We start from the raw sequence: 19,413 nt of genomic DNA on the forward strand, positions 1-19,413 counted from the left end.
GCTGTCTAACAATTAATCTCAATTTTTTGGGTACATATATTCAATTCAAGCGTAACTTGTACATGTAGTCAAGCGGTATGAAAGAACTCAATCTGGTACCCCGAGTTGTCAAGTGGGTTACCAGCACATGATTTACAGGTATAAGAAGTTATCAAATGATACATTAAGACCCTTATCACCTACCCATAAATTAGTTAATCTTAATACCCAATAAACCCTTTTCAGTATGGTCGCGGGGGGCCGTTCACAAAATCTTTTGAAATTTTGTATTCACCGAAAATAGTTTTGGCTGGGTCACAAAAATGGTACCCTAGCTAATGAACTTTTTTAATACATTCATTAGCCTCAAAGACAAGTATCCTGGGATTTAAATAATTAACAGGCCCATACTTTGATTAACTTGACCATGCCTTTAAAACAAAGATTGATGTAAAAATTTGTTAGCTACGGTGCTTAGCATTTCTGATTGTAATTCTAACAATTCCACGAAAGGAAAGTGGTTAAATTGTGAAAGAAAGTCCAGGCGTTATATTGCCACAATATTTGGACAATCCAAACTTGTCCGTTTCAGATGCATTAATCCCACAGCTAGAGCAATCCTAATTTATAAGATGGATAACGGTGAGATCAATAACTACAACCAAACTTAAGTTAAAATAATCAAACATCACTCAGCTATAATTAACTAGCTGAAATTCCTTCAAAAAAAAAAAAACCTAGCTGAAATAAGGAACAAATTTAATTAATAGTGATTAACAAAATCGACTCTCATTATATTAGAAGTGTCCATTTATCAATGTATTATATCAAACTTCCTGCTAATTAATTAAACTACTTAAATCAAACAGATTCGCATTTAAATAATTATACTCAAATTTCACTGAAAGTTAGATGTTATAAATACAAGCTGAATTACTAACTCAGGTTCTTAAAACATTTATATAATGAATCAATGTGTAATTGAGCCTCAAACTTGTACGTTTGAGAACGAAGCTAACAGTTTTCCTTCTACATTAATCTCCCTTCATAGAGTTCTAACATAAGCCCATCCCTTCCTCAAAAAGCATTCTGGTCCAAATAATGCACATATAGTTTGGATTCTGCAACAAATGATCTCCAAACAGTGAACTCTTTCATTCACAACGAGATATGATGAAAGCCAAGTCTGCAATTCAACTGATATGAACCACATCCATTCGCTATTATCACAGGTCAAATGTTGTGTCCAGTAGGATGGATATATACAATGAAGTGAAATCCCTTTTATCAGAGACGAAGCTCAACATCTTCATGAGAGCCGCCAAATTTTAGTTTGTTTCTGATCGTCCTTTGTATCTTTGTGTTTGTCCTGACAACATGAATCTTCAAGTTTGAATGGTGGATTTTGCTACTCAAGTATCTCTACTATGCTTGAGAAACTGCCTGCTCAAGATATTTGAAAGTTTTCTGATATTTTAAGACACCCATAAACCAGAAATCAAAGTTGTCCTCAGTGACAATCTCTATGTATTTCTGTGTCGGCTTCTGAGCATTAGCACTTTGGTTAACACACTTGACCTTCTTTAGTGGAATAGCAACCTGCACAAGACCGTATATACCTTTTAAAACTTCAACAAATCTTGTGTAAAGAGAAAACTGAGAAATATGATAGGTCAAGATAAAGTTCTAAATGAATACTTATAGGAGAAGAAAACAGTAATTAAAATGAATAAAACTTGTACTCTAAGTTCAAATCAACTTATGCGTTTCATTTTTGAAGAAGTTAGATGAGAGAACTTTTATAAAAATGTTGAGGTGCACAAGTTGTTTCGAACATATGGGAGAAGTTCGATTCATTTTACCTTCTTATTTTTTTCCCTAACTACAAGTACTTGTTGAGAAGTTTATCCAAATTTAACCTTTGTATATATTACTTCATGACTGACCTTGTAACGAATCCTCAACATATGACCTTTCCGAGTAAAGACTTTCATTGATCTCTCACTGCAGAAGGCAACCTTGTCAGTGGAGATGAAGAGGAAACCTGCTAGAGGACCAGATGTGGTGGAAAGATAACATTGGGAAACTTTCAACAGCCTCTCCCCTTCTTCCATGCTAAAAAACTGCTTGAACACTTTTTCCACTCCACCAACTCGAAGAATGCGAGCCCCTAAACTTATCTTTCTCTTAACAGTTTCAGATATATTTGTCCTCAGCCTCACTGCAATTTCAGAGTAATATAAGTATAATTAGATCCATTCACAAAGCTAAACAATTTCAGGTACATATAAATACGTCTGAACAAAGTTTGATGTTTGTGTGTAAAGGAAAAAAAAATATTTACTTTGCTTTGATGTTGTGGTTGAATATTGACATTGAGTGGCAGGACCAGGTAAGTATCTGTTAACTGACTTTTGAAGCTGATCATATGTTGCTGAGATTACTGGAGTTCCAACAATTTGAAGAAGTGAAGTCTGCATGATTGATGATTAATAAGGATTCTGATCAAGAAGAATGGTCTGAAATACTAGGTTGTTAAGGAAGTTATGCTAACTTGGGTTGATGAGTTCCTTGTATTGCAAAGAGGTATTTAAAGGGCTGAAAACTAGGAAGTGAATCCCTTTTTTTTTTTTATCCGCAGCAGAAGTGAATCTTGATACTTTGGTGGGATGACTCAACCTTAGATCATCAACCACGTTCGTGGTTGATATAAAGGCACTGTCATGGCAATTTGACGGAAAGTTATTCAAGATAATATTTTGACGTCATGGATGGATTGCATGTTTGGCTGCTTTTAGAAGAAAAGATGGTACACAAATATTAAACTTTTTCAAAACTTAAAATTTCTGGAAAGGTTGATTAGTTTAAGAGGCTTAGAGAGAGAGGTTTACATATCTTCAGGAGCAAGGTTCCACAGTGGTTGATCGAAGTAATTAAGGAAATAAATGCGTTGTTGCTGACAGCATATTGCCATTTGTCACAAACCATCGGAGAACTGCACGGTTTTTGAAACATGCAGGTAAGGAAATTAAAGCAGAAAAAGTTGAATGATGAAATACACCGACCGACTAGTTGCAATACTTTTCGGTTACACCTACTTACGTGAGGATGCATCAGCAAGGCTTTATGAGCTGACATTTAATTTGATCTTTCTGATGCCAGATTTCTCCAAATTCTCTTGTGATAAGGTAGGAAAAAGTAAAGAATTTGCAATTGACAGACTGCTTAACATAAAAAATCATTTTATTTTATTTTTGCTTTTTCTAAAACGGTTGAAGATTGAATGAGGATACTGAATTTATGAAAGTTCAATGCTAAAATATTGTTAAGACCTTACGAAAGTTAAAGTTGGTATGTGTCAATATACATATATTAACTTAGGATCTTGTTGAATAGTACTTTTAAGGTATTGGTTAAAGAATTAAAAAAAATTATTAATTGTGATAATTTTATATATTTTAATAAAAAATATTTTTCCTTTTAATTTTTTAATCAATTTTCTAAAGATACTAGTTAGTACTTACGATTAACATATACACTCTTCAAGATTAGGCATTATTAGGCTTGCTGACAGGACATATGCCTACATGCTGATGTGGGAAACAGCACAATATCTTGCTTTTCTCAAGGAAAATTAAAGGGCACCATTCCCTGAATATAGATATGCCTTTATCTTGTTTTCGAGTGATTGACTCATCATTGAAGAAATTGATATCAGCTACATCTAAAAGACTAAAACCATGCATACATAGTATTCATGCTCTCTTGGGGTTTGAAACTAAACTAAAAACTCTGGCAGTTAAGGCATCGGTGCTTTTTGTTGGGTCAAACTATATCCCTAAAGAGAGGTTGCTGACAGGGCTATGATGGGAAGGGATAATTAAGAGAATGAAGGCAAAGCTGTGGAACGTGAAATTGTTTATATATGTGAATTGGAAAGTGATCTGTGGCCGCATGTTGGTTTTGAAAGTCATGTGCTAGCGGAAGAGAAGAGTGTTGGACATACTTAAGTTTCCTTGAAAAGCAAATTGCCATGTGGTCTCATATGTAAAGCTGATATGTAGTAGAAGTTCCTTCTTCAGCTCTTTCTGTTTGAGTTTTTTTTTATTTTTTATCCATAGGAGTAAATTATAAACACTTATAACAATTCACGCATCTTATTAGCCAACTAAACTCGATCCCTTTATTCTATTTGAGTTTTGAAAGGGTCAATAATGCTACCGTTGCTACAGGTGTCCTTACTAGAGAGGAATTAACTTTCTGGTGCTCTATCATCTTTTTCAGCTTCTCAAACATTTGTCACAAGAGAGATAGCCACTTATTTGCAACAACACATCTTGAATTTTTTTAGTAGAGTTTTTATGGAAAGTTTCTATAGAGTTAACTAATAACTAAGTCATTATTAATAAAAGTTCTTGTCAGAGGCTTAAGAACTAACAAAACTAAAAATATGAGATCCCTGAAATTGTAGAATTTCAGAGAACAAAAGAGAGCTGCAAAAACGAGAGACAAAAAATAAGTTCAAATTCAAAATTAAATTAAATGTCTAAAAATAATTATAGGAATAAAATAAAATTCCATTAAAGCTACTTCAAGTAATTTTATGCACACAAGCTAAGTGTCTTTAAATATATTTAACAAATAACAAGTTTAAACAAAAGACAATATATAAAAACTTAAAAGTAAGTATAATCAAATGATGTGGGACTTAAACCTATTGTATTAGTCTCATCCACACCACAGTTGGAAGATATGGTAACTATAGTTTCTGATTGTCGTTTCACCAATTCCACAAAAGGAAAGGAGATGAAATTGTGAAAGAAAGTCCAGGCGTTATTGCCACAATTCAGTCACAAAACAAGATCCTATGTGAATCATCTGGGCAATCCAAACTTATCAGTTTTCTGATACAGTCCCACAACTAGAGCAATCCTAATTTATAAGATGGATCCAGTGAGACGAACAACTTCCTGCTAATTAATTAAACTACTTACATAAAACAGACTCGCATTTAAGTTATTATACTCAAATTTGACTAAAAGTTAGATGGCATAAATACAAATTGAATTACATTACTTCAATGTGTAATTGAGCCTCAAACTTGTTGTATATTGAGGAAGCTAACAGTATTGTTCCCTCTTTCTAAGTATTTTTCCATCAATCTTTTCTCCTACAATAATCTCCCTTCGTAGAGCTCTAACATAAGCCTGTCCCTTCCTCAAAAGCAGTCCTCAGCACTGCCAGCCGAGGCCACAGAACACATATAGCTTGGATTCTGCAACAATTGATGCTCCAAATGGTGAATTCTTGCATTCACAACGCAATTTTCTGCCAGCCAACTCTGCAACTCTTCTGATATGAACCACATCCATTCGTTATTATCACAGGTCAAATGTCATGTCCAGAAGGATGGATATGTGCAAAGAACTTAAATCCCTTTTATCATAGACAAAGCTCAACATTTTCAATGACAGCAGCCAAAATTTTAGTTTGTTACGGATCATCCTTTATATGTTTGTGTTTGTCCTGACAACATGAATCTTCAAGTTTGAATGGTGGATTTTGCAACCCAGCTAAGCTTGAGAAACTGCCTGCTCAAGATATTTGAAAGTTTTCTGATATTTTAAGACCCCCATAAACCAGAAATCGAAGTTGTCCTCCGTGACAATTTCTATGTACTTCTGTGTTGGCTTTTGAACATTTTGGCTTTGGTTCACACACTTGATCTTGTTCAGTGGAATGGCAACCTGCACATGACCATATATACTTCAGAACTTCAACAATCTTGGATAAAGAGAAACTGAGAAATATGAATACAGGCTAGGATAAAGTTTTCCATGAACACTCAAAGGAGAAGAAAATAGGAGGTAAAAATGAATAAAACTTTTGCAAGTTAAAATCATCTTATGCATTTTATCTTTGAAGAAGTTAGATAAGAGAGTTTGAAAAAAGTTTATTTTAACTTGTGAGAGAAGTTTGATTTATTTTACTTTCTTATCTTGTTCTCCTATAAGTTCTTGTTAAGTTCACCCAAATTTGGCCTGTGTAGATATATTATTTAATGACTAACCTTATAACGGATCCTCAACATATGGCCTTTTCAAGTAAAGACTTTCATTGATCTCTCGCTGCAGAAGGCAACCTTGTCAGTGGAGATGAAGAGGAAACCTGCTAGAGGACCGGGTCCGGATGTAGTGGACAGATAACACTGGGAAACTTTCAGCAGCCTCTCTCCTTCTTCAACTTTAAAGAATGCGAGCCCCTAAGCTTAACTTTCTCTTAACAGTTTCTGATATATTTGTCCTCAATCTCACTGCAATTATAGAGTGGTATAAATTGAATTAGATCCGCTCACCAAGCTAAACAATTTCAGGTGTGTGTAACAAAAAAGAATTTTACTTTGCTTTGATGTTGTGGTTGAATATTGACATTGAGTGGCAGGACCAGGTAAGTATCTGTTAACTGACTTCTGAGGCCGATCATATGTTGCTGAGATGACTGGAGTTCCAACAACTAGCTCACGAAGAAGTGAGGTCTGCATGATTGATGATTAATTAGGTTTCTTTAAATTGAAGGGATTGATCTGAAATATTAGGTTTCTAAGGAACTTATGCTCACTTGGGTTGATGAGTCCCTTGTATTCCTAAGAGGCATTTAAAGGGATGAAAACTAGGAAGTGAATCTTGACCCTTTGGTGAGATGACTAACCCTTGGATCATCAACCATGACCATGATTGATATAAAGGCACTGCCTGGCAACTTGAAGGAAAGTTATTCAAGATAATATTTTGATGTCATGGATTGTTTGCTTGCTTTTAGAAAAAAAATTGGTACATAACGATTCATGTCAACTTTTTCAAAAATTTAAAAATCCTTGAAAGGTTAATTTTAAGAGGCTTTAGAGAAAGGTGTATATATATCTTCAGGAGCAAGGGTCCATGGTGATTGATAGAAGTAAGGAAATAAAAGCATTCTTGCTGGTAGAATATTGCTATTTTGTCACACAAACCATTGGAGAACTGCACTGTTTTGGAAACAGGTAAAGGAATTAAAAAAGAAAAAGTCAGTGATGAAATACACCGATTAGTTGCAATACTTTCCACTTACACCTGCCTATGTGAGGATTCATCACCAAGGCCTTATGAGTTGGCATTTGAACTTTCTCCAAATTCTCGTGATAAGGTAGGAAAAAGTAAAGAAATTGTGAAGTTTATCCCATGTGACCATCTAATATATATGACCTCTGCTTAAAATAAAATATCATATTTTGTCGTCTCTAACATAAGGATACTAAATATATGAAAGTTGAATGCCAAAATATTGTTAAGATCACTTTATGATAGTTCGAGTCTACATGCTGATGTGGGAGACAATAGAATCTCTTGCTTTTCTCAAGGGACCATTCCTTAATCTTGTTTTCTAGTTATTGACTCATCAGCCGCAACTAAGAGTCTAAAACCATTGCAATCTTGGGGGTTTTGAAACTAAGGCAGTCATTAACGAAGCCATCGGTGCTTTTTGTTGCGTCAAAATATGTAATCATAAAGTGAGATTGCTGACAGGGCTGTATATGATGGTTAAGAGAAAGCTAAGGAACCTGAAATTGTTTGTCAGAAATGGAAACTAATCTGCATGTGGCCGCACGTTGGCTAGCGGAAGAGTCTGTGACTGAGTTTTGGACAGACATACTTAAAAGTTTTGTGGAAAAGCAAATTGCCATGTAAAGCTGATATGTATTGTAGTACAAGTTCCTTCTTCAGCGCTTTCTCTTTGAGTTTTGAAAGGGTCAAATGTTACTGTTCCTATGACTGCCTGAAATTTTCATAACGTGGTTCAATTCTTGACGAATTCTGGGTCAAATGGACCAGTCCATGGGCGCCTCTTTTTTAAAAATATAAATAATTTTTTTTATAACATGTAAAAAAAATTAAAACATTACAAACTAAAATAAATACACAACAGTTGGAAGCTATGGTGATTTCTGATTGCCATCGCACAATTCCACACAAGGAAAGTTGATGAAATTGTGAAACAAAGTCCAGGCGTTGTATTGCCACAATTTAGTCACAACCAGACCCTATATATCTGTATCATTTGGACAATCCAAACTTATCCGTTATCAGATGTTGCCCCACAATTAGAGAAATCCTAATTCAAAAGATGGATCCAGTGAGACCAATTGATTCCTGCTAATTAATTAAACTACTTAAGTAAAACAGACTCGCATTTAAATAATTATACTCAAATCTGAATTCAAAGTTAGATGGTATAAATACAAACTGAATTACAAAATCAGGTTCTGAAAACATTTACATTTAAATGTGTAATTGGATCCTCAGAGTTGTACATTTGGGCAGCTAAAAGCATTGTTCCCTCTTTTTCTATGTATTTTTCCTTCAGACTTTTGTCCTAAAGTAATTTCCCTTCATAGAGCTCTAACATAGGCCCATCCCTTCCTTAAAAGCATTCTGGTCCTTAGCTCTGCAAGCCTGTCAGAAGACGTATAGCTTGGATTCTGCAACAAATGATGCTCCGAATGGTGAACTCTTGCATTTGCAATGTGATTTGCTGGCAGCCAAGTATGCAACTCTTCTGATATTAACCACATCCATTCGCTACTATCTTGGGTCAAATGTCGTGTCCAGAAGGATGGATATGTACAATGAAGTGAAATCCCTTTCATCATAGACAAAGTTCAACATCTTCAGTGATAGCAGACAAATTTTGGTTAGTTTCTGATCATCCTTTGTATTTTTGTTTGTCCTGACAACATGAATCTTCCAGTTCCAAGTCTGAATTTCGCTACTAATCTATGCTTGAGAAACTGCCTGCTCAAGATATTTGAAAGTTTTCTGATATTTTAAGACACCCATAAACCAGAAATCGAAGTTGTCCTCCGTGACAATCTCTATGTACTTCTGTGTTGGGTTCTGAATATTTTGACTTTGGTTCACACACTTGATCTTTTTCAGTGGAATGACAACCTGCACATGACCGAATATACTTTAGAACTTCAACAAAACTTGGATCAAGAAACTTGTGAGAGAAGTTTGATTTATTTTACTTTCTTTTCTTCTTCTCCAATAAGGACTTGTTAAGTTTGTTCAAATTTGGCCTATTTATATGTTACTTTGTGACTGACCTTATAACGGATCCTCAACATATGGCCTTTCCGAGTAAAGACTTTCATTGATCTCTCACTGCAGAAGGCAACCTTGTCAGTGGAGATGAAGAGGAAACCTGCTAGAGGACCGGATGTGGTGGACAGATAACACTGAGAAACTTTCAACAGCCTTTCTCCCTCTTCCACACTAAAAAACTGCTTAAACACTTTATCCACTCCACCAACTCGAAGAATGCGAGCCCCTAAACTTAACTTTCTCTTAACAGTCTCAGATATATTAGTCCCCAGTCTCACTGCAATTTCAGAGTAATACAAATAGAATTAGATCCGGTCACCAAGCTAAACAATTTCAGGTATATATAAATACGTCTTAACAAAGTTAAATGTTTGTGTGTAAAGGAAAAGAAAATTTTACTTTGCTTTGATGTTGTGGTTGAATATTGGCATTGAGTGGCAGGACCAGGTAAGTATCTGTTAACTGACTTTTGAAGCTGATCATATGTTGCTGAGATTACTGGAGTTCCAACAACTAGATTATGAAGAAGTGAGGTCTGCATGTTTGATGATTTTTCTGTTTTACCAAAGGGAATAGCAGCAGGTGAAGAGGAACAGGCTAGCTACGAGGTTGCTAAGGAAGTTATGCTCACTTGGGTTGATGAGTCACTTGTATTCCAAAGAGGTATTTAAAGGGATGGAAACTAGGAAGTGAATCTTGACCCTTTGGTGGGATGACTCAACCTTAGATCATCAACCATGACCATGATTGATATAAAGGTACTGCATGGCAACTTGAAGGAAAGTTATTGAAGAAAATATTTTGATGTCATGGATTGTTAGCCTGCTTTTAGAAAAAAGTGGTAGAGAAAGATTCAGGTCAACTTTTTCAAAATTTAAAAAATTCTTGAAAGATTAATGTTAAGAGGCTTAGAGAAAGATTTTATATATCTTCAGGAGCAAGGGTCCATGGTGATTCATTTAAGGAAATAAAAGCATTGTTGCTGATAGCATATTGCCATGTTGTCACACAAACCATTGGAGAACTGTACTACTTTGGAAGCAGGTAAGGAAATTAAACTCGAAAAAGTAAATGATGAAATACACCAATTAGTTGCAATACTTTTACTAGCTTATTGAGGATGTGTCACCAAGGCTTTATGAGTTGGCATTTGAACTTTCTGATGGCATTTTTCTCCAAATTCAAGTTGGGACTTGCATGGTGTATACACTCTTCAAGGGTAGGCATTTGGCAAGGTGACATGACATGTGCCGACATGTGATGTGGGAGACAACACAATCTCCTGCTATTCTTAAGGGAAATTAAAGGGGACCATTCCCTGAACATAGATATATGCATTTATCTTGTTTTCGAGTGATTGACTCATCATTGAAGAAATTGATATCAGCAGCAACTAAAACCATTGCATGCATGCTCTCATCATGTGGTTTGAGACTAAACCAAAGCTCAAACAGTCATTAACGAAGCCATCAGTTCTTTTTGTTGTATCAAAGGTTAAACCATATCATAAAGTGAGCTTGCTGACAGGGCTATGATGATGGTAACTGGTAAGGGATAAATAATATATTAAAAAAACATGACAATAGAACGTGAAATTGTCTATGTCAAAAATGGAAAGTTATCTGCGGCCGCAAGTTGGCTATGAAAGTCATGTGCCGGGGAACAGTAGGGGAAGAGAAGAGTGTTCAAGATACTTCTAAGTTTTGTGGAAAACCAAATTGCCAAGTCTCATATCATATGTAAAGCTGTAGGTACCCAATTAGTTGGAATGTGGATATCGGTTATTGGTTATGTGTATATATTCCAGTGTCAGTTATGCATGTTGTCAAGTGGGTACCTACAAATGGTTTACAGATATAAGAAGTTACCACTTATAAGTGATAAGTGATGCCTTATGATATACCCATAAAGTTAAATTTTCATACCCAAGAAATTGTACACAAAGGTCGACAATTTTCTTGAGAAAAATTGACTCTTATTTCTTATACGTGTTAGGAAGTCTCAGTGACAACTTCACTTTTAAGCTGAAATTTAACCCGTGAGTATTGATCGAAATATTTTAAATATTTTTGTTCTTACAGGGCTTATGTATATATAAATATGGAGGTAGTTAAAAAATTCTTCTTAAAGTTTGTATTCACCAGCCAGACTAGATTTGGTTCACAAAAATGGTATCCTAGCAATATTTTGAAGTCCAGAGGTCACATTGTCACGACTCAGTCAGAAAACAAGACCAAATATGTAGCCTGTATAATTTGGACTATACTGCCACCAAACCTTAATTTTAAAAACAAATATCATTCTACTGCAACTAATTGGAATAAGTAACAAAATTAATTAACAGCGGTCAATAAAATAAATCCACTAATTATACCAGAGTTTCATTTATCACTTTCAAGTTTTATCTGTCATATTCCTGTTAATTATTTAAGCTATTAACAAAAGCAAACTCACTTTTAAATAATTATATACAAATTTGATTAAAGAGTTGGATGGGAAGAATACAATCTGGAATACAATTTTAGCAACCTGGTTCTGAAAATATTTACAAATAATGAGCCTGAAACTTGTACAGTTGGGAAACTAGCAATTTTCTTCCCTCTTATTCCATTTATCTTTCCTTTAAACTTTTCTTCCACCGTAATCTCCCTCCCTTCGTAGGCCAGTCCATGGATGGATACCTTCTGCAAAAGCCATTTGGTCCTTAACTAATTAGCATTAACAACCAACCATCAACTGGAATACATGCGGCTTGCACTCGGCAATAAATAAGGCATCAATGATGAACTCTTGTACTCACAACCTTTGTCCAAAATGTGCTAGCAACCAAGTTTTGCAATTCAACTGATATTAACCACTTCTATTTGCTGTCACACCAACATGTTGTGTCCAGAACAACGGATGAAACAGTGAAGCTGTTTTTATCAAAGACAAAGTCCAATTTTTATTTTTGTTTCTGATCATCTCTTGTATCTTTATGTTTGTCCCAACAACATGAAGCCTCAAGCTCAAGCAGTGGATTTTGCTACTCAACTAAGCTTGAGAAACAGCCTGCTCAAGATATTTCATGGTTTTCTGATATTTCATGATACCCATAAACCAGAAATCAAAATTGTCCTCTGTGACTATCCCTATGTACTTTTGTTTTGGCTTCTGAACATTTTTACTCTGGTGGTTCACACACTTGATCTTCTTCAATGGAATGGCAACCTGTACACAACCATGTATACCTATCAGAACTTCAACAAATCTTGGATCAAGAAACTGAGAAACATGAAGAGGTTTTATGTATAAATTACTTCATGACTGACCGTATAATAGATCCTCAACATGTGGCCTTTCTGAGTAAAAACTTTCATTGATCTCTCACTGCAAAAGGCAACCTTGTCTGTAGAGATGAAGAGGAGACCCGCTAGAGGTCCGGATGTGGTGGAAACTTTCAACAGCCTCTCCCCTTCTCTCACACTAAAAAATTGCTTAAACACTTTCTCGACTCCTCCCACTTGAAGAATGCGAGCTCCTAAGCTTAACTTCCTCTTAACAGTTTCAGATATGTTCATAAGGCCTCAAGCAAAGCCAATTCAACTGTTATACTGAACCCAACTGAAGGGAGAAGAAAATCAGTTATACTCTCGAAACCAGTCCTTTAGATGAAAATTAGGCATGATGTTCATAATAGTTCATTATCAGTACCATCAATATTTGTCTTGGAAACATGTCTCGGTCTTACAAGGATACTCACCATGTTCTTGGACTCCTTGTGAAAGACTACCCGTCTTCCTTCCAAGTTTGTTCGCAACTGAATATACTCTACCTGAAACATAGAATCTCTCGTATTGGTAACCCTGTCAATATTTCATAATAAAATTAGATAATGGTCTGAAAAGGAAAAGAAAATTTTACTTTGCTTTGATGTTGTGGTTGAGTAGTGACATTGAATGGCAGGATCCAGTAAGTATCTGTTAACTGGCGTTTGAAGCTTATCATATGTAGCTGAGATGATTGGAGTTCCAACAACTAGATTATGAAGAAGTGAGGTCTGCATGTTTGATGATTAACAAAAAAGATTTTTGTTTTATCAAAGGGACTAGAAGCGGGTGAACAGAAACAGGTGGAGCTACTAGATTGCTAGGGAAGTTATGCTAACTTGGGTTGATGAGTTCCTTGTATTCCAAAGAGGTATTTAAAGGGATGGAAACTAGGAAGTGAATCTTTGACACTTTCTTTAGTGGGGCAACTCAACCTTGGATCATCAACCTTGATTGATAAAAATGTACTGATATGACAACCGTGACAATTATTCAAGATAATATTTTCACATCATGGACTGTTTTGCTTGCTTTAAGAAATATGGTTCGGTAAGGTTTAGCTTTTTGAGGCTCGGTTTATATATCTTCTGGAGCAAGATTCCAGGGTAGTTGATGGAAGGAAACAAATCCTGTGTCTAGTAATATATTTCCACACAAACTATTCGAGAATCGCAGTTTTGGAAATTAAACCAGAAAAAGTAAAGGATGAAGCACCCTGATTAGCACAGGCAGTCATCAACGAAGCCATCAGTGTTTTTTATGGGATCTAACAACAATCCATGTCATAAAGTGAGGTTGCTGACAGGGATATTGAAGAGTAGACTTTTTGACATTGTGAGAAAGAAATTGCCAAATCATACGCTCATCATCCCCATGCTTATGTTGAAGGTTCTTGTATTTCTTGGGATTTTAAGTAGCATAAGAAACTGAAATTTTAAATAAAAAAAAAAGATTGAACTAGACATTGTAGGGCTTAACCCCGTAGGGAGCCCTTCCAGAAATTCTCGAAGGCCAGGGGTGAACCCAGGCCTAAGAGGGGGTTTGGAAATAGTTTTCAACCAGCAATAGACGCGCCTCGGTTAGAACCTCACTAGCTGCGTCATTGCCCCAAGCGCAAAGATGCTTCACTACCGCGTCTGATCTCTCCTTTTATATTGGCTGCTCTAAGCTCCACCTCTTTTTCTAGTCGATGTGGGACCTCAACCAACCAGCACCTCAACCATCTCAGTTACATCTCTTTTTATATTAGCTGTCTTGTTCTAAAACTGAATTCAGAACCAATTTTCTTCCCTCTTTATTCGATTTCTCTGTCCTTCGAACTTTTCTTCTGTGACAAGTCCCTGGCTGGCTTAGCTTCTGCAAAAGCAGTCTTGTATTTCATAATGTGCCAATAGCCTAGTCTGCAATTCAGCCGATATTTGAACCTCGACCATTTACTCTCACAGACTAGAATGTTGTTTGTGACCATCACTTGTATCTTTATGTTCATCCAGAAGCTTCATTCAAGAAATTCACGGATGGTTTTTTTAATGACTTTTATAACATCGTATGCTAATGAATGATAAAATTGGACAAATCATTTGTGAAAAATATGCTAAAAACATTAACTTTGTATACTTGAGAATACATAGAAAACATTAAAATTATCTGTGAAAATTGTAACAAATTTTCAAAAAATCATTTTTAAATAACTAAATCTAAAGAATATTTGAGAAAATAATATACCAATTAAAATTAAAATTCAGCATTAAGCCGGATTATTTTCACGATATCTAAATTAACATCAATTAATACTACCATTTAATCTTGCCGCACCAGTAATTTTGCCATTATAAACCAACAAAATCTAAATAATTAAAATTAATAACCCAAACAACTACATATCATTTAAAAATTTACTAAAGCCAAACAACAATACCCGAAACTAACACATTGAAGATAGTTAAACTTATGTTGTAGGGTGCGCCATGCCCATGCTATAGTGAAGCTACTGTGTTGGGATCTCCCCTTCAAAAAATTAACATCACCTTATCCCACTAGATGGGATCGACTACATGTATCAACTTCCACCATAATCTTCTATCAAGTATCATATTTCCAGATCATTAAGTTTCAGATCATTAAGTTTAAGATCCTTTTTGATAACTTCTCTTATAGTCTTTCATTTCAAAAAGGATCTGATCTGAATAGAATGAACCAATGACCCACATATCAGATATTAATCTGATAAGAACAGATACTACACTTGATCTTAGCCAAAAGGCCGAGAAAGGTATGAGTTGCACTAATATGTAACGTGCAGTTTATAATAAAACTTCAGGTAATTGTTATCCTTACTTACCGATGTGGGACTACATTGAGCATCAAATGACTTTCTGTCTATAACGTATCCTAATGAGAGATTACACTTACACATCCATATTTCACAACCCATCTGGATTCATGCTCAACTCCCTATAACTGATTTACAAGTTGGATCCAGTGAGAATGTGAGATCAATAACTTCAACCAAACTAAGTTTAATTAATCAAACATCACTCTACTTTACTAACTTAAATAAGTAAAATACTTGATAACAGTTAACGAAATCAATTCAATAATTATAGTTGAAGTGCCCATTTATCAATTGTATTCTATCAGACTTCCTGTTGATTATTTATACTAATTAAATAAAACAGACACAACTTTAAATACTTATACACAAATTTGACTAAAATGTTAGATGGTATGATACAAGCTGAATTACAAACTCTGGTAAACATAATAAAACAATGGGTAAAATTAAGGCTGAAACCTGTACATTTGGGAAGCTAACAATTTTGTTCCCTCTTTTTCTATGTATTTTTTACTCCTCTACTTCCTTTATAGCACAGGTCTGTGCCTGGATGGATGGATGGATACCTTCCACAAAAGTAGTGTGGCCCTTACACTGCCAGCCAATTCGCCACAGAATACATTTAGCTTGGATTCTGCTACAAATAAGGCACCAAATTTTGAACTCTTGCATTCACAACGTGAAATGTTGGCAGCTAAGTCTGCAACTCAGCTGATATGAACCATGTTTGAATATCTATCATAGGTCATATGTAGTGTCAAGCAGGACGGATATATACCATGAACTGAAATCCCTTTTATCAAAGAGAAAGCGCATGATCATCAACGACAGCTGCAAAGTTTTAATTTGTTTCTGATAGTGTATCTCTGTGTTTGTTCCTGAGTACATGAAGCTTATAGCTCACACGGTAGGTTTTGCAACTCATCTAAGCTTGACAACATGAATCTTTGAGTTCAAAATTCAAATGGTGGATTTGGCTACTCAACTAAGATTGAGAAACTGCCTGCTCAAGATATTTGAAAGTTTTCTGATATTTTAATACACCCATGAACCAGAAATCAAAATTGTCAACTGTGACCATCTCTATGTACTTCTGTGTTGGCTTCTGAACATTTTCACTTTGGTTCACACAGTTGATCTTCTTCAGTGGAATGACAACCTGCACATGATTGAATATAACTTTCAGAACTTTAACAAATTTTGGATCTTGAGAAACAAAGAAATATTAAGAGGTTTTGTAGGCCAGGAAAAAATTAGAGAAGTTTTGAAGAAGTTAAATGAGAGGGATTTTTAAAAAGTTGATTTTAACACATAGAGAATTTTGATTCATTTTGCTTTTTCTATTTTGCTCCCTGTAAGTACTTATTCAGAAAGTTTATCCAAATTTGGCCTACGTATATATTACCTTTCTGAGTAAAGACTTTCATTGATCTCTCACTGCAAAAGGCAACCCTGTCTGTGGATATGAAGAGGAGACCTGCTAGAGGACCGGATGTGGTGGACAGATAACACTGGGAAACTTTCAACAGCCTCTCCCCTTCTCCCATACTAAAAACTGCTTCAACACTTTTTCCACTCCACCGACTCGAAGAATGCGAGCCCCTAAGCTTAACTTTCTCATAACAGTTTCAGATATATTTGTCCTCGGTCTCACTGCAATTTCAGAGTAATATAAATAGAATTAGATCCGTTCACCAAGCTAAACAATTTCATGTATATATAACTACGTCTGAACAAAGTTAGATTTTTGTGTGTAAAGGAAAAGAAATTTTTACTTTGCTTTGATGTCGTGGTTGAATATTGGCATTGAGTGGCAGGAACAGGTAAGTATCTTTTAACTGAGTTTTGAAGCTGATCATATGTTTCCGATGACTGGAGTTCCAACACCTAGCTCTCAAAGAAGTGAGGTCTGCATGATTGATGATTAATAAGATTTTCTGTGTAATTGAAGGGACTAGCAGAAGTTGAAGAGGAATGGTCTGAACTAGCTAAGGGAATTGGGTTGATGAGTTCCTTGTATTCCAAAGAGGTATTTAAAGGGATGAAAACTAGGAAGGGAATCTTGACCCTTTGGTGGGATGACTCAACCTTAAATCATCAACCATGATCATGATTGATATAAAGGCACTGGCATGGCAACTTGAAAGAAAAAAGATGGTACAGAAAGATTCAAGTCAACTTTTTCTAAATTTAAAAAATATTTGAAAGGTTAGTTTTATTAAGAGGATAAGCTAGAGAGAAGTTTATGTATCTTCAGGAGCAAGGTTTCATGGTGATTGATCGAAGTAAGGAAATAAAAGCATTCTCGCTGGTAGCATATTGCTATTTTGTCACACAAACCATTGAAGAACTACACTGTTTTGGAAACAGGTAAGGGAATTAAAAAAGAAAAAGTAAATGATGAAATACACCGATTAGTTGCAATACTCTCCACTTACACCTGCCTATGTGAGGATGCATCACCAAGGCTTTATGAATTGGCATTTGAACTTTCTGATGTCAGACTTCTCCAAATTCCCTTGTGATGAGGTAGGAAAAAGTAAAGAGACGGTGATGTTATTCCGGTGTGACCATCTAAGATGTATATATGCCTTTATCTTGTTTTCGAGTGATTGACTCATCATTGAAGAAATTGAAATCTGCAGCAACTGAAACCATTGTATTTATACATTTCTGTTTGTAGAAAAGGGAAATATCAATCATTTCCAGCCTTCCAGTTCCAGGTTGAGTTTTTTCCCTTGCAGCTCTGAGAAAGGATACTTGCCATGGGCCATTCACCACAGTTGAAGACTAATTCCTGTTAGTTGGCATGTTGTCAAGTGGGTAACAGTAAATGGTTTACAGGTATAACAAGTTATTAACTTATCAATGATACTTCAACACCCTTATCAAATCCCCCATAAAGTTAACTTTAATACCCAAGAAATCCTCTCACAAGCCTGAAATTGTTGTTTATTTGGCAGATTTTTGCAGAATACTACTCTGGCCTTTAAAAACTTGTAGATTCAGTTAAAAGAGAGCAAAATTAGAGGCCGTGGTGATAAGTTTTTTGGATTTTCTTTCCCCCCAACTCCAGTAAGGATGAAATGGTGATGAAATTGTAAAAAAAATAAAAAATCCAGGGGGTTACATTACCATAACAAAGTCAAAAAAATTATTTCTATATGATAAATTTGATTTAAAGATATAATTAAACGTTATATTTTATATTAAAAAAGTGAGATAAAATCTCATTACTTTCTTCATATTTTATATCTTTTACTTTTAATTATATAAGTTTAATATTTTATATTAAAAAGGATTTTAAAAAATAGGTAAAATTAAACTTCAATTCAAATTTCTTTAATAAAGTAAAAATGTCGGATTAGATAAGATAATGTTAATTCAAAATTAAAACAAATTAAATGATAAGATAACACCTAGGGAGTAATATCTCATCTCAATTAGTCGGCAATAGTTGCTTTTTTTTTTTCTTTTTCTGTATAAAATAAAACCAAGGCTTACCTTAATTACTTGAAAGTTCCAAAAACAAAGAGTGATGGGAAGGAGAACAAGTGCTTTTGTCTTTGCTCTAGTAGTTGTAGCAGCCAACATGTTTCATGATTCAGCAGCAGCACGAACCAGATACCTGAAGGTGGGTGATGCCATTGCCATGACCTCGACCAACTGTTCTACATCTCCATCTAACACAACTATTTCAAAAAAAATCAGCTTCTTTCTTTGCGATCAATATAGTGATGATGTCACAGTTACCTTCGATGATATGGTTCGGGACTTTTTCGGACAATTTGTTATAGTATCACCTAACCTACCAATCGGTCATTGGTAATCATTATCGTCGGATTCGCATTTATGTCAGCATTGTATTCAACATTTTGGTTCATCTTTTTTTCTCTTTTTACTTCAATGTGTCATACATTGACTTCGTGTTTTAGACTTTTGGTTGTTTGTTTAGCAATGAATATAGGAGATGCAACCTTTCAAAGTGATCTGGATGGTTTGAATTCAATGGAGCAATATATATTTAAAATGAGAAAATTCACAACAAAGAGAAATTAAATAGAAAAAAATAGATATTATTATTACATTAATTTGTACTTGTTATTTTTTAAATCATCTTAATTAAGATTTTTGATTTCTCTATAAGGCT

General features: G+C 35.0%; 3 protein-coding genes, 1 non-coding gene and 3 pseudogenes across 4 annotated transcripts; all 7 read right to left on the minus strand.

Moving 5' to 3' along the window:
- Window positions 1–855: 855 nt before the first annotated feature.
- On the minus strand, window positions 856–2,653 carry LOC100805562 (GEM-like protein 4). The gene is made up of 3 exons (XM_003536701.5): window positions 2,324–2,653; window positions 1,926–2,200; window positions 856–1,578 (listed from the first exon to the last, which is right to left on the minus strand). Exons 1-3 carry the CDS (start codon window positions 2,457–2,459, stop codon window positions 1,405–1,407), a joined length of 585 nt encoding a protein of 194 aa, XP_003536749.1. The 5' UTR covers window positions 2,460–2,653; the 3' UTR covers window positions 856–1,404.
- Window positions 2,654–4,646: 1,993 nt separating this feature from the next.
- Window positions 4,647–7,240, minus strand: LOC100806088 (GEM-like protein 4; annotated as a pseudogene).
- A 992-nt stretch (window positions 7,241–8,232) lies between these two features.
- On the minus strand, window positions 8,233–9,742 carry LOC100807154 (GEM-like protein 4). The gene is made up of 3 exons (XM_003536704.5): window positions 9,519–9,742; window positions 9,122–9,396; window positions 8,233–8,963 (listed from the first exon to the last, which is right to left on the minus strand). Exons 1-3 carry the CDS (start codon window positions 9,658–9,660, stop codon window positions 8,790–8,792), a joined length of 591 nt encoding a protein of 196 aa, XP_003536752.1. The 5' UTR covers window positions 9,661–9,742; the 3' UTR covers window positions 8,233–8,789.
- Window positions 9,743–11,532: 1,790 nt separating this feature from the next.
- On the minus strand, window positions 11,533–15,177 carry LOC100807679 (GEM-like protein 4). Its single transcript, XM_041006018.1, has 3 exons — window positions 13,023–15,177; window positions 12,431–12,684; window positions 11,533–12,329 (listed from the first exon to the last, which is right to left on the minus strand). The coding sequence occupies exons 1-3, from the start codon at window positions 13,162–13,164 to the stop codon at window positions 12,153–12,155; spliced, it is 573 nt and encodes a 190-aa protein (XP_040861952.1). The 5' UTR covers window positions 13,165–15,177; the 3' UTR covers window positions 11,533–12,152.
- Window positions 13,899–14,049, minus strand: LOC112998236 (U4 spliceosomal RNA). Its single transcript, XR_003263275.1, has one exon. It is a non-coding gene; the product is annotated as a U4 spliceosomal RNA (small nuclear RNA).
- Window positions 15,080–15,204, minus strand: LOC112998215 (uncharacterized; annotated as a pseudogene).
- Window positions 15,205–15,589: 385 nt separating this feature from the next.
- Window positions 15,590–18,254, minus strand: LOC100808211 (GEM-like protein 4; annotated as a pseudogene).
- Between the last annotated feature and the right edge of the window lie 1,159 nt (window positions 18,255–19,413).

This window comes from Glycine max, chromosome 10, assembly GCF_000004515.6.
Source record: "Glycine max cultivar Williams 82 chromosome 10, Glycine_max_v4.0, whole genome shotgun sequence".
Classification (NCBI taxonomy): Eukaryota; Viridiplantae; Streptophyta; class Magnoliopsida; order Fabales; family Fabaceae; genus Glycine; species Glycine max.

Coding starts and splice junctions, on each gene's coding strand:
- LOC100805562 (XM_003536701.5), bottom strand. CDS start 2,459: ATGCAGACTTCACTTCTTCAAATTGTTGGAACTCCAGTAATCTCAGCA. Junction 2,201..2,323: donor AACCACAACATCAAAGCAAA/GTAAATATTTTT, acceptor CTGAAATTGCAG/TGAGGCTGAGGACAAATATA. Junction 1,579..1,925: donor TGTTGAGGATTCGTTACAAG/GTCAGTCATGAA, acceptor GGTCTTGTGCAG/GTTGCTATTCCACTAAAGAA.
- LOC100807154 (XM_003536704.5), bottom strand. CDS start 9,660: ATGCAGACCTCACTTCTTCATAATCTAGTTGTTGGAACTCCAGTAATC. Junction 9,397..9,518: donor AACCACAACATCAAAGCAAA/GTAAAATTTTCT, acceptor CTGAAATTGCAG/TGAGACTGGGGACTAATATA. Junction 8,964..9,121: donor TGTTGAGGATCCGTTATAAG/GTCAGTCACAAA, acceptor GGTCATGTGCAG/GTTGTCATTCCACTGAAAAA.
- LOC100807679 (XM_041006018.1), bottom strand. CDS start 13,164: ATGCAGACCTCACTTCTTCATAATCTAGTTGTTGGAACTCCAATCATC. Junction 12,685..13,022: donor AACCACAACATCAAAGCAAA/GTAAAATTTTCT, acceptor GCTTTGCTTGAG/GCCTTATGAACATATCTGAA. Junction 12,330..12,430: donor TGTTGAGGATCTATTATACG/GTCAGTCATGAA, acceptor GGTTGTGTACAG/GTTGCCATTCCATTGAAGAA.